The sequence below is a fragment of the Betta splendens genome, chromosome 7 (assembly GCF_900634795.4).
Source record: "Betta splendens chromosome 7, fBetSpl5.4, whole genome shotgun sequence".
Classification (NCBI taxonomy): domain Eukaryota; kingdom Metazoa; phylum Chordata; class Actinopteri; order Anabantiformes; family Osphronemidae; genus Betta; species Betta splendens.
The window spans coordinates 3,217,132-3,231,118 of record NC_040887.2 but is presented as its reverse complement, the minus strand read 5'-3'; the positions used below and the strand labels follow the sequence as shown (position 1 = coordinate 3,231,118).

Genomic DNA, 13,987 nt, shown 5'->3' with positions numbered 1-13,987 from the left:
GTGGGTCTTTGTGTGTGATTATTAATAGAAATCAGGTAAGTTATACAATGTCCACTAGATGGCGCCCATTATCCAAAGCTGTTAATCATGAACTAGTTCAAACTAGGCACAAGTCACCATAAGTCAGATTGTTACTTTTCCAAACTTTAATGGCGGTTTTTAAAATTATAAGCATATATGTCAGTGATGGAGGACTTTTTCAGCTCTATTGCGTATAACAGAAAACCAAATAGATGTTTGCAAATTTATTTAATCTACTAGCTGCATTTTACTTTTTCATTTGCTCCATTTATAATTTAACTATTTTCCACCCATTTTAGACACCGGTAGTTGAGTGTACAAGCAGTACAATGCAAAGCACTATTTGTAAAATAAATGCAGCTGCAAAAAAATGCAAAGTGGAAAGGTTTCAAAGGTCGTCCGGATGTGAACTGCAACAATTTTTGGCTAGATTCATGAAAGAATGCAAAACCTGCCCATCTTCTGTGGTAATCCATAATTTGTTTAACTTCAAATTTGTTTGAAGTTTGAATATAAAACACTGCTCCTTATTCTAAAACAAGTCTAAGGCAATGTAGACATGCAGTCACTTTTCCATATTCCTTATTTTAAGGTTTATACTGTCTGTTGTAAAAATGACTTAATCATAAAAAACTGTTCAAAGTTAAAAAGGTTAACTGAATGTGTTGCGTGATCGTGAAACAGTATGTTTGTCTTGTGCAGACCTGCAGCTTTAAGGGCTAAAATTGGCAGGGGACGCAGCCCTCCCCGGACCCCCCCAGCTCCGGCCGTGGATCGGAGGCCTGTACAGTAAAGCTGCAGTCGCTGGTGTGATTTCAGGTCAAGGACGTGTGCCGCGTAACAAACGCATCCTTGTCCCTCTCGCGCGCGTTGCTGCTGATGCTGTGCGCAGCGCACCAGGCCTCTTTCAGCCAATCACGTCACGGCAGCGGAAGGGGGCGGGGGGAGCGCCCGTCACGGCTAACAGACCGTGGAGCCGAGCGCAGTCTTCGTCTGTCCAGCGGCCGCATCACGTACAGGTTCACGGACTCCTGCCTGGGCTATCGAAACAAAGGAACCCTCACCTTAAGGCGCAGTATTATTTTCATTTAACTGTTATCCATGAGATTCTTCAGGCTTACCTTCAAGTGCTTCGTCGACTGCTTTTGAATTTCCTCAGTCAACGCTGATCTGACCGCGGGGCTTTGTAAAAAAAAATCCATCTCTTGGCAGAGCCGAGGGGTTCCAAGGTGTGATAATTATAAAAAAAACTGCATTTTTTTATTTGAAGAAGGTAAAATATCAAACTCAGAAAAGCAGAAGCGCAACCGGAGCACCGAATCGCTGCTATTGTGGCCGTGTCCGTCTCTGCCTCGGAGCCGTCCGGGTGCACATCTATAAACTTCAGCAGCCCCTGGCTAGCTTAAAACGACCATTCAGATTCTTATTGTGTTGTTGTTTTATTTTTGAATACGATTTTTTCGCCGCTGCCCAACAATATGTCCCCCGAGTTGGAAGAAAACAGCCAAGGTGAGTAGGCTGCCTGTTCCGAGCGATAAATGAAATGATTTACACACAAACACTGGCTCGCATCTTGATGAATTAATGCAGAGCTGTCACAGTCACCGCTTTGACATTATTGTGTGGGGGCAGGAGCCGCCACCAGCTGCACGTAACCCCTCTATCTCTGTTTCTTATCTCATTATTGCCTAAATCAATACACCCTTAGCACATCAGCTGACTCAGCTGCGTGTAAGTCGTTTTAAAACTAAATATAGTGCGTAAAGGGTCGCACACTTATAGTACACGCAGAGAAACAAACCACAGCTTTCTATTTGCTTACTCAGCTGGGTGAGTCATATATGAGAAGGACTTTAGAGTGACCTTAGAATATTATTATTATTATTATTATTATTAATATTATTATTATTATTATTATTATTATTATTATTATTATTATTATTATTATTATCTGTCCCTAAAAGGCTTTGAGATGCAGGTTAGTAAACATTAAATGTGTTTGGCACACGTATGACCTCCAAAGATGGCACCCGCTACCGTCCTCACTCTTTCCCCCTCCTCTGTTCACACAACCCCCGTAAACTCCTCTGATCTGGATTCAGCTGCCTCGGTTCGCGTGGAGCGCGCAGCAACTGACACTGATATCATGGAATGGCACTGATGAAGCGGCGGGCCGCGCGGAGTTGCCTCTGAGTGTCCCTGCATGTGTCCCACACAGCAGCGCATGTGACACAAGGCAAAATGAAAGCAGGGGAGACAGTGGAGCCTGAAATGTGGGCTGTGTCACACTAAGCGCTCTGCGTGTGAGACGGACTAAACACTGGGGAGCGGGCAGTACAGCAGCAGAATGAAAATCTCACTTCTTTACATTGAGGTGCACAAAAGAACTGCAATGCATTTGAACGGATGAGATGCGTTTCAGCCCTGTAGACTGATCTGTGTACGGATTTTCTATGGCAGTGAATGGAAAATGTGTAGTTTTCGTTTCAGAGCAAGTCTCAACTAACAGACTGGTTTTGTCTCTAGTGTTGATGCGTAATTTGAACACGATATAGATATGGTGTTAACCATGTAATCCCTGTTGAAAAAATGTAGATAATTCATTAGAGACATTCTGATACCTCTTCTCACCTGTTTCCACGTATGCGCCACCTTGATTCTTCTTAATGTTTTTCCCATTCTCATCTGACCTTTGTGCCCCTTGTCCCAACCAGATGAAATCAGTCTCCCCCAGCTGGAGTCAGGGACCCTGTCAGAGGAGGAAGGTGGAGGGTCAGCTCGCCCCCTGGTGCCCGTGCCCGGCGCTGGCCCAGGGTGTGGAGAGTGCATAGGAGCTGGCCCGCCGCAGACCCCGGACGGGGCTGCAGCTGGGACTGGAAACGGGGCCTTGGCGGTGCCAGCGGTGGAGAGGGAAACCTGGACCAGACAGATGGACTTCATCATGTCCTGCGTGGGCTTTGCTGTTGGCCTGGGCAACGTGTGGCGGTTCCCTTATCTCTGCTACAAGAATGGAGGAGGTGAGCACCTCAGGACCTGTGGGGTTGACATGGGGGTTTTACTTCAGAGCATCTTAAGCACAGTTTAGAAAAATAAAGGTTAACAAACTCAACACAAGCTCTGATCACATTCATCAGTGGTCTGTCGCTTTTGAAGTGTTAAGTTAACTGGGGTTCTCGTGGCAGTCAGTAGGACAGCAGGCAAGGCAGCATAACACTATAATTCCACCTAATGCGCTGATAAGGTCTGGTCGAGCTACGTGGCCATGAGCACGTAGCTAACAAGCCTCATCCGCCCACGTGGTTTCACTTTATTTGTTGGACAGACACACCTGCCCTTCACTGTTCCCTCTACTGTCTCATTCATATGAGTTATCTGATGCTGTCAGGCCCACCCCATCTTTATTACTGTGCCCAATAGTAACCTTTCTTGGCTGTAACTTTTGGCCCCAACAGACTGTATCTTATCTCGACCCACTCATTTGTTTTTTATGAGGTGTTTAGTTGAAAAGAAAGAAGAAAGTGACGGTGCAGCTTAGTGTGTGTGTGTGTGTGTGTGTGTGTGTGTGTGTGTGTGTGTGTGTGTGTGTGTGTGTGTGTGTGTGTGTGTGTGTGTGTGCGCGCGTGTGTGTGTGTGTGTGTGTGTGTGTGTGTGTGTGTGCGTGTGTGTGTGTGCGTGCGTGTGTGTGTGTCCGTCTCTCTCTCTCTCTCTCTCTCTCTCTCTCTCTCTCTCTCTCTCTCTCTCTCTCTCTCTCTCTCTCTCTCTCTCTCATGTGTATGTGTCTTGTGACCCGCGGCTCTGATACACACCTTCTGGTATCGTATAACAATGGCGGGCCTCACACAGTCCACCCCCTGTGCTCCTGACCAGAACTCATCTAACGCACACAAAGGTGCTCTCTCCCACTCGGCCCCTGATAGGGAGGCATATGGATACGTCACACAATAACTGCACTGTAACTGTGCCCATGTCTCCCTTCAGCGTCAGCACAGCTACGTCCTCTGCTGTGCGCTTCATTTTGTCCTTGACGAAACTTAGGGTACACCTTGAAACAGAGCAGCGGTATCTGAAAGGGGCTCATAGTCAGGCCTGCTTGCTCAGGACACAATAATACACTGTTTGCAGACAGTACAGTGGGTGAATGTGCTGTAGACATGCGCTCTGCAAATCCCAATTATTTATTTCATTTAATGCCAGCTGCTAGTGCTGATGTGCCTGCTCCAGTTATGGTTAGAGAGGATTTATTTAAGCCTATGAAGAATGCAGTTTCTTGATGATTTGGGTGAACTGTATGTTCAGGTATGCCAGCACAGAGCAGCTCTCCAGCCTTTCCATTCACGCCACTTACTGCATCTCTCTCCTTCATGTCGGTGTCTCCGTAGCTCTCCCACCCCTCTCTCTCTTCGACTCACGCTCACCAATGTTTCCTTATATGGCTACAGCCCTCCTCACTCGCTCGCTCACCGACTGACATAAAAAATGACGGATTGAATGAGACGGAAATTATCAATCAGCTGCACTTTTTCAGGCAACTAGCTTGATGCCTTGAAGTGTCATCTTTTTGTCTGTGTTGAACCTCCTCTACTAGTGTTGTCCCAGTTTTCCTCCTGTGATCTCTCCGTCTTTCCCTCCTTTCTTCCCAGCCTCTCTCCCTGCTCTGCGTCATAGCTGGTCATGTGACCCTCCTCCATCTGTGCACTCTGATGGCATCAGCCAGTTATATTATTATTTAACCAAACAATTCGCTGCACTCTCATTTAGTGCAGTAAGTGTCTCATGCCACCGTTAGCATTACTGCTACTGCATGAACCAAAAGGTGATTATTTATAGAAGCAAACTGATGCTGATTTTCTCAGAACTAATGCCACCTGCTCGGTGTCATTACATCGTCATGACTCTTTTTAATGGTCCTTCATCTGCCAGCTTTCAAGTGCACGTGTAGAATGGTTGTCTCCCACATGGAGAGACTTTGAATAGCTCGTCTGTGTGTGGCCCGATTTGCTCTTCTCACTCTTTTTCCCTTTGTTGCGTCTTCCTTCTTGGGAATGTTCTAATTGTTAAAAAGCTATAGTGTTATTATTGAAAATTTGTTCTCCAAGTTATTGTTTTTATGATATTAAGAAGGCATACAGAATGCAAATGCTCTAGTTTATTCATATTACTATATAGAGAAGCCCATATCTTTGGAACACACACTCCGAATGTTCAGGTAGTGAGTTTAAAGTAGCTCCCAGTAAGAGGAAGTCCTGCTATGCTGTAATATGTGTTCTCCCATTGCAGGGGTTTTCCTGATCCCCTACTTGCTCATTGTGTTCATCGGGGGAATACCAGTCTTCTTCCTGGAGATTGCACTGGGACAGTTCATGAAACAGGGCGGTGTCTCCGCCTGGAACATTGCACCCCTCTTTAAAGGTATTTGTGCATGTATGCTAGCAAACGCAGATGACCCATTTTGATGAAGATAATGTTTATTACATGCTGTCTCTGTTCTCTGGCAGGTCTGGGCTTGGCCTCAATGGTGATAGTATTTTTCTGTAACACCTACTACATCATGATTTTGGTGTGGGGCCTCTACTTTCTCTTCTACTCCTTCACCAACCAGTTGCCCTGGGCCACATGTGGACATCCCTGGAACACCCCTAACTGCACTGAGGACTTCCGCCGCGCTTGCCACAACCGCAGTGCAGCCCAGGCAGCCCTGCCATCTCCTGCTGCCACCCCCTCCAACCTCCTCACTTCCAGCCCCCCGCTGAATATGTCCGTCCTCTTGAATGGCAGCTGCATGGAGGCTGAGGGCATGCGCTCACCAGTCATTGAGTTCTGGGAGTATGTGGCACTTTGTCTGGTTTTATCTGGTCTGTAGGAGTTGGACACGTCAGTGTTAAACACCTCTGTCACGTACACTCAAAGCCATATAGATAAAAATGCACCACGCCTCTCAAGTTGACCTGAAGGACATATGTCTTTTTGCTGAGTATTAAAGGTTGTAGTTATATAGACCTTTATATCTGTCATTTATTCTTTGTTGGGTAAATCATTGATCCTATGTACTTTCTTATCTGGCCTTTCCTGTACATGACCCACAAAGCCAGCCTTGATTTGCAAAATGTAATTTCACATGTAGGTACTCTGCCCTGTGGAAGCCGTCTACTCATGTATTTAGTTTTTGCAGATTCCTTCAGTATGTTTGTTTCTGTCCTTGTTCTAATGGGCATTTATCTCTGTGTTGTTTCACCTAGACATAAAGTGCTCCGTCTGTCCGGCGGACTGCATGAGCCTGGTAACATCAGCTATGAGTTGGTGCTGTGCCTCATAGTCACCTGGGTCATTGTTTACTTCTGCATGTGGAAAGGCGTTAAATCTACTGGCAAGGTAAAGCATTCTGTGGCTCTTAGTTTGGATGGTTAATGTCATGTGGCTAGTCGGAAAGTGTGAGTGCAGATTGTTTGTTCTTTCATATATGTAGGCTGTATATAAAATGGAGCCTGGGTTCATTGGGTGCAAAGTATTCTTTGCATTGCTTCATTCAAAAGACTTAAATAATTGCAGCATTTTGCTCGTGGACCCTAAATCAGCTTTGCTATAGAGAGGATTAGTGACTAGATTGAAACACGGGAACACAAATATTAACCACAGATGTGTGTTTATTCATTATAATATATAGCTGTTATATATCATATATGTATATTTATTTATATTATAATATCTGGCTGTTATACGCTTCCATAGAAGAACCGTGTGTACGACTAGAGTGACTTCCATAGTTTAGTGTAAAATAAGACGTGTGCTACTCGTGTTAAATGTTTGCATAAGCTGAAATAATGACTGCATCTTTATTGTGTAGCATATGGAAACATCTTTGTTTGTATACGTGTGTATCCAGAGTAGCCAAAGCTCACAGGCTGAGGGAAAAAATAATGAAGGCAACTGAGCCGGCCAGCCGTAAGCCGATTAGTAACTTTCCAGCATGTAGATATTTGAGAGCTGCAAAGGAGCTTTTCTGCCCATATTCAGCCTAGATCAAGGCAAATATGTGCTTTCTCACTATTTTGCTCTGGTTTAGCTTGATGCTTCCACCGCGTAGCAGTGGGCAGATTTCTCAGGGTAAACTGACAAAGGCTACCTTTTGAAGAGGTCTACCAAAAACCCCTGCTATTGCAGGAGGTTTACAAATTGTCTGGCTTTCCATTTACAGGCTACCTTTTCTTCCAAGTAACATGACAGGGCCCATTACACATCTACTACAGGAAGGACCTAATGGGCCTCTGCTTAAGACTTGAGTATTTGCAAAGCAGGTAATTGTTTAATCAAAGTGATAAAAACATACTGAGGTTTGCCATTGCATTGACAGATTTATTTTAAGCACATGTTTTTGTGTCTTAAGTCATAGAATTTAGGGGTTTAAATATTTACCATGGCGTTTTCTACCTTCACTTAATGCAAGTTAATGCAGCACACACCCCCTTCTCCAAAAATATCCTGCAAACGGGTGATAGAAATGAACTTCACAGTCCTTTTCTGCATCTCCCTTAGGTTGTATACTTCACAGCTTTATTCCCTTACCTGGTCCTGGTCATTCTTCTGGCCCATGGCGTGACACTACCTGGAGCTTTAGATGGGATTGTTTACTACCTGAAACCAGACTGGTCCAAACTTGGAGAAGCGCAGGTGAGTTGACACCAAGGCAGATTTGCAAAGTCACATCTGAGAAGGTACAATGAAAACACTGTGAAACATGTGTGAGACATTTGTGTGTGTGACAGGTGTGGATTGATGCTGGCACACAGATTTTCTTCTCCTATGCCATCGGGCTGGGCGCCCTGACTGCTCTGGGCAGTTACAACTGCTTCCATAACAACTGTTACCAGTAAGTTGATAAACAACATAAAATCTGACACCACTGTCTCTGGAAGCAGGCCAGTCTCAGTACAAACACCAGCAGGCTCTGTGTGATGTCCTGTGTGACTGCAGAGTCTTATCAAACAAGCTTGAATAGTGGCGTTGTTTCACTTACGTGAAGTCCAAACACAGGAAGTTGACAGTTGAAAAAAGGGAAGCATCTTTAGTCTGTCTCTGCCACGTCAAAGCTGAACTCCTTTTCTGCTGCAGTATAGTGAGCTGTATGCTGTTTCAGAATACACAATGCACACAGTGTTCATATACAAGCATGCCCGGAGTTACAGAACGTCCCAAGGCCTCACATCACACTGCTCACATTTCAGATGTATCTCCCTCCATGCTCAAAATAGAAGCAAATATGAAGCAGGCAGTGGCCCTAAGTGCTATTTTACCTTGTAGAACTATAGAAGAGAGCTGGTACCGCAAAAGGTCAGTGAGGACCTCCATGAACAACAACGTCTGGGCCACAGCTGAGCAGAGCTTCTGAGTTTACACTAAACAGACGAGAGACATAAAACATATTAAGCCTTTACGGTGTTAATCCTTATTCTTTTGAGTCGCATCACTTGCTGCTTGGATATTTAGAACGTTTGTGTCAGGAGCAGCTGCATGGACGACCTCCCACTGTTCATTTCACCTCAAGTGGTCGAAAGTCGAAAAGTTGGGTCACATTTTTGAAGTTTATCTGCTCAGCTCTGTTTCTCACACATACCTCCTGGAATAGCTGGGATGTTTGCATATGAGCTGCCGTCAGACGCTGGTTAAATTAAGCCTCGTTTAGCCGATCACAAGGTCATTCTGTTCGCTGTGGTTCTCCTTGACATTGACATGAGGCTCGTTCCTGCATTAGCTAATGTTTAACTGAGCGTTGGAGCCGCATACGTTAATCTTTTAAGTGCTAATGTTGCATGACTGAACGTTAATAATATCTTAACTTGTTAACATGCTCGTATTTGCATAATGGTGTTAGCTTTCAGGATAACGCTTAGGAATGTCTGGTGCAGATGATACAGCGGATAAACCTGTTTCATTTACGTTTACATTCTGTATTACATTCTGAAATAAACAGAACTGAGGGGAGGATGATCCTGGAAACAGCAGTGACAAATGTTCTGGGCATTCATTTATTTTTACAATTAGACATCATTTATTTACTATAACCTTAGACTGATTACACTGTTTACAAGTTTCTTTCTTTCCTCTGAGTTCACTTTGACCTATTTGCTCTCTATTTGCCATCTACTAAGACAACAGCAGCTTTCAGATAAATTGCTTTAGACTGGCTTTTTGCCATCCCATTCCACCTCTGCCCAGGTTTGTTCCATGATCGTCCCTTTACAGCATTTTATAATGCGTTTTTCCTCTTTCTCCGCTCCTCCTTCTGCTTGTGTGTACGTCTCTGCAGGGACGCATTCATGCTGGCCCTCATCAACAGTGGAACCAGCTTCTTTGCAGGCTTCGTGGTGTTTTCTGTGCTGGGTTTCATGGCTGCTGAGCAAGGGGTGGACATCAGTAAAGTAGCAGAGAGTGGTAAGCACACAGCTCCTGCTAGTTGGCCCATCTAAACCCCTGTGCAGCTGGATCCCAGTCTGTCTTTGACTCGTGTCTTCATGTGCAGGTCCTGGCCTCGCGTTCATAGCCTACCCTAAGGCTGTGACTCTGATGCCTCTGGCTCCACTCTGGGCAGCCCTTTTCTTCTTCATGTTGCTCATTCTGGGCCTGGACAGCCAGGTAACAGCAAGGTTTCCTCTGATTATGCCCACTTTTAAATGCATCGCCTGCACTTAATGCACATCCACAGACAAATCTACATTTTATTCTCCTTATCTCTCGTTGCCTTCCACACAAACAGCCCGGGCACATTCTGAGCAGCCAGTTAGCTGTGTGTCTGTTTGAGCCAGTGCCTACATCTATTGTTATACAGCTCAGGGATTTGTCAATGAGCTTCTGTGTGATTCACACACAGAGCGTCTGTGTCTTCCCAGTTCATTCATTTACTCGCAGTTTTTATTCTCTGCCTTGTTTCTTCTTCACCCATTTTTCTCTTTTTTCTGCCTTAGCCACGTCTCTCATACATATGCTGCCTTTTCTTGTAATTGATGTATAAATAGTTCTACAGCTGCTAGTCTGTGGACTCCTTCTGGAGGTTGAAATATGTTTCTGCAGAGATACATGTAAATATTCTCAAGTTCAAAGACTGAGGGGAGTCTGAGCTGACATGAAAAGTCTTTTTGGCTCGACTGGTACAGTGCATCTGCAGTTCAGTGGATATATCAAAGGTTGTCAAATTATTTCCAAGTGCATTACCTCAGTAGAGCACAATGCACCATCTGTGCTCGACATTCATGCATTAATAGATTTAGAACTATGCGTCAAGCATTCCCACCACTGTGTCAGTTTGTCTGGTGGGGCCTTGTTGATCATATCTCTCTTTCTTTGACAGTTTGTAGGAGTCGAGGGTTTGATAACAGGAATCATGGACATGCTGCCCCCTAAATCAGTCCTGGGTTCACTGCGGCGTGAGGTGGTAGCGGCCATTTGCTGCGTCATCTGCTTCCTCATCGACATGTCCATGGTCACAGAGGTACAGCGGCCGCTTCCCTCAGTTCTAGACCTGTTTACCGATTAAAATGGTGTAATGCCAGTCATAAAGACGCGGCCAGGCCAGGATCTTTCTTATCATGAGTTAGTTTTGCACGGTGGTTTGTGTACTTAATTGCCCAATTGGGGTCAGGAATCCATTGCCAAAGCTTATCAGAGATAAAAGTCTAAAAACAAAAAACAAGGCAACAAATAGGTCATTCATGAAATATTAACAGTGAGTTCCTCATGCTGACTGCTCTGTCTGTCTTCACCAGGGGGGGATGTATGTCTTCCAGCTATTTGACTACTACTCTGCCAGTGGCATCACCCTGCTGTGGCAAGCCTTCTGGGAATGTGTGGTGATTGCCTGGGTCTATGGTGAGACAGTTCTGCACCATCACAATGCGAGCCGGATGGCAACAGTTTGTACAGTGATGCATTGTCTTCACCTCAGCTTTTATGAAATCGTACTTCACAGAAGCCTGTACTTTACGTCTTACAGCAATAATGACAAAGGCTTATCTAAACCTCTATCCATCACCATTTGTGGCCTTATGGTCTTATAATGTTAATATGAGAGCTGCCTGCACATGTTCTATGTTAGGATAATGTCTGAAAGTCTTAAAGGATGGCAGAAAGTCACAAAGTCATTAAAGAGCCGATGACTGAACAGCTTTTATATCTTAAATCACTCCTCAAAAGACTCAATCTTCTACAATACCAGTGACACCAGTGGAGATAAACAATCACAGAATTGTTGTTCTGTTCTTTGGAGAAAAACCTAACTGCGTCTGTCACACCCTCATGCTGCAGGTGCAGACCGTTTCATGGATGACGTGGCTCGCATGATCGGCTACCAGCCCCTGCCCTACATGAAGTGGTGCTGGTCCTACATCACACCTTTAGTCTGTGTGGTTAGTGCTGCTCTTTGTGGTTTTGTTAGCAGCTTTTATCTTCAAGCTGAAAATAACTGACATTACCGTGTGTGCGCAGGGAGTGTTCCTCTTCCACGTGGTCAACTACAAACCCCTGACCTACAACACCGTGTACACCTACCCCTTGTGGGGCGAAGCGCTTGGCTGGGCTTTGGCTCTGTCATCTATGCTCTGTATCCCTGTAACTGTTCTCTACAAGCTTCTGCGCTGCAAAGGATCTTTGCGGGAGGTCAGTAAGCCTCAGTGCAAATGTCCCTACACATTCTTGCTGTTTCCCTTCGTGACTGTCGCTATATCGTCGGGAATGTGTCTCCTTGGATACTGCCCCCCCCCCCCCTGGCCTGTCTGATGAGCTCATTACTCTCTGATCTGTCTAATAGTAAGCTTTCTCTTGGTAGCGGTGGCAACACCTAACCACCCCGGTGTGGGGCAGACATCATCTGGAGTACCTGGCCCCGGAGAGTGAGGCCAAGCTGCTGCCCCCTGCAGGAACCAAGAGCACGCTGCTCTTTGAAAGCGTCATCTAAAGAGCGATTCCCTCCAGAACACAGAGCCAAGGTCACCCTGACAACAGGACACGCTTACACAAACACACCAAACTACACAGAATACACGAACAACACACTGGCTTGGTGCAGATTAGTCACACGCGCCCAGATGCAACACTATGGAAAAGCCCCAGACCAGCGGACCAAAGATTAGATGGGAAAAGTGAAACCAAGTTGCGCCCACGCGGTCGTCCCTCTGCTCCGCTTTCTGACTCTACCTCGCTGACGCTCCCGCTCTCTCTGCTCTCTGCCTCTGTGCTGTTCTGTCCCGTCTTGTTCTGTGAGTGTGATGTGTCCGTCGCAGTAGCAGTATCTTTCCCTCCCTCGCTTCCTTGTCTGGGTTCCTATAGCCTCACTCGTCCCAGCATCTCACCGCGTAGTCGCGTTCTAATTAAGGTGAAGCGAGAAGATTCTGAAACCGTCCCACATCTGCTGCTAGTTCGCCATGGTCCTGTCATGTGTGGGGGATCCGTGTATGCCTGTGCATATGTTTTTAATTGTGATCATGTATCATGTGTTTGCGAGGAGGATTATGTGCTGGGCCATGGCTGCGGTGTCTTTATTTACATTGTAACATTGTTTTGATTTCTGCAAACTATATTCTTTTAATTACGTGTAAAGAATAACTTCCATTTGTAAAAAAAAACCTCTTAATCAACCAGACAATGCATCATTACTTCCAACTGTGTGTTATGAACTAACTATGTATCCAGTGTATTGTAGGGTCTGTGAATCAGTGTTAATATTTTGGGGGGTGATGATCAGTATTTCCACTGAAACTTTGGATTGAATCGTGCAAGTGGCAGGAGAAGGAGTTGTTGGGAGGGGAAAGAGGCTCAATGCTCTGACAGGGAAGAAGCAATAAATGAAAGTAAAAATGGATCCCATTTGTCTGCGTGACTCTTCTTTTACACATCTGACCTTTGGAATGTTTAAGAAATTCACCTACACATCACTTTGCCTTTTATAGTAATAGCAGGTTATAACTCGAGACCCATCCAATAAAAGAAGCTGCAGCAGTTGTGTGAGCCGTGTCTATAAATACGCTCTCGCTGTGTTTAACTGCTGCTCTTATTAAATGTAACACCTGCATTTCAGATTCTTGGAGACAACTGGAGCAAATGTTCCTGTAGGGATTAATGGCCCTCTCCCAGACGGAGCGGTCCCGTCGTGGCAACGGCAAATATTAGCATCTCATTGATTTGCTGTGGAAGCCGTTTAGCCTCCTGATGTGACAGAGCAGGAGGGTCAGCGGCACTGGATCGAGAGTTTTAGTCTGACATGCACACGCATCATGACAACAGCGCTCACATATGAGCTTTGCTATACACTCAGCCTCTCACACCAGCTATAAATACAGGCTCCCATTAGTCTAGTGTTACATTCTCCCACTCACCCCCCGCCCCTTCTCTGTCTCCCTCACACTACAGAGTGAGACAGCTGCAGTGACGTATTGCTGGCCATTTCATTAGGCATATCGTAAAAAGCCTGTTGCCACAGTTACGGCTCTCAGTGTTTCCATGGTAACCATCCACCATGCCAAGATGGTGCGGTTTCCCTCCTTAGGCTTTTTGTCCAAAGAGTTGAACCGGATCGCCTCCTTTGTACACTTCATGTTGTAATTTCCTTTTAATTTATCTTTTTATCTTTAATTTATACAATAAAAAAGAATATTAAACAAGAAGGCAAGATGTTTGTGATTAACATTCAATTTTATTTCATTTAAATTAAAAACTTTACGGACCTGAGATTTGAGGGTTTACGTCTTTTAATGATTTTAAAAATAACCGCAACTACACTTACACTTTAAATCCAGTTCTGGCCTCTATTTACTGTCTTCAAATAGATTTTAGGTTGTTAATCTTTGTTTTTTAAGTCTGTTAATGCTCTGGTGCCACCTTAGCTTAGTGAATGACTGTGGCGCCATAAACCAAGAACCAAGATCACTTGGACCATCAACTGTGTTCAGTTAGAGACTCCAAAGGTCACGTACACGTAAAAACG

The 13,987-nt window shown here is 45.0% G+C and overlaps 1 protein-coding gene across 2 annotated transcripts; it reads left to right on the top strand.

Annotated features, from left to right (window-relative positions):
* The first annotated feature begins 966 nt into the window (after positions 1-966).
* Positions 967-12,865, top strand: si:ch211-117c9.5 (sodium- and chloride-dependent creatine transporter 1). Of its 2 annotated transcripts, XM_029155882.3 has the most exons (15): positions 967-1,530; positions 2,736-3,038; positions 5,299-5,430; positions 5,517-5,536; positions 5,621-5,844; positions 6,258-6,390; positions 7,552-7,686; positions 7,782-7,885; positions 9,323-9,447; positions 9,536-9,648; positions 10,361-10,501; positions 10,776-10,878; positions 11,314-11,414; positions 11,494-11,664; positions 11,834-12,865. In XM_029155882.3, exons 1-15 carry the CDS (start codon positions 1,500-1,502, stop codon positions 11,960-11,962), a joined length of 1,965 nt encoding a protein of 654 aa, XP_029011715.1. In that variant the 5' UTR covers positions 967-1,499; the 3' UTR covers positions 11,963-12,865. The 2 variants fall into 2 exon arrangements, with proteins under 2 accessions (XP_029011715.1, XP_029011714.1); XM_029155881.3 differs by having other exon boundaries at positions 969-1,530; positions 5,517-5,844.
* The last annotated feature ends 1,122 nt before the right edge of the window (positions 12,866-13,987 follow it).

Coding starts and splice junctions, on each gene's coding strand:
- si:ch211-117c9.5 (XM_029155881.3), top strand. CDS start 1,500: ATGTCCCCCGAGTTGGAAGAAAACAGCCAAG. Junction 1,531..2,735: donor GTTGGAAGAAAACAGCCAAG/GTGAGTAGGCTG, acceptor TGTCCCAACCAG/ATGAAATCAGTCTCCCCCAG. Junction 11,415..11,493: donor TCACACCTTTAGTCTGTGTG/GTTAGTGCTGCT, acceptor GTGTGTGCGCAG/GGAGTGTTCCTCTTCCACGT.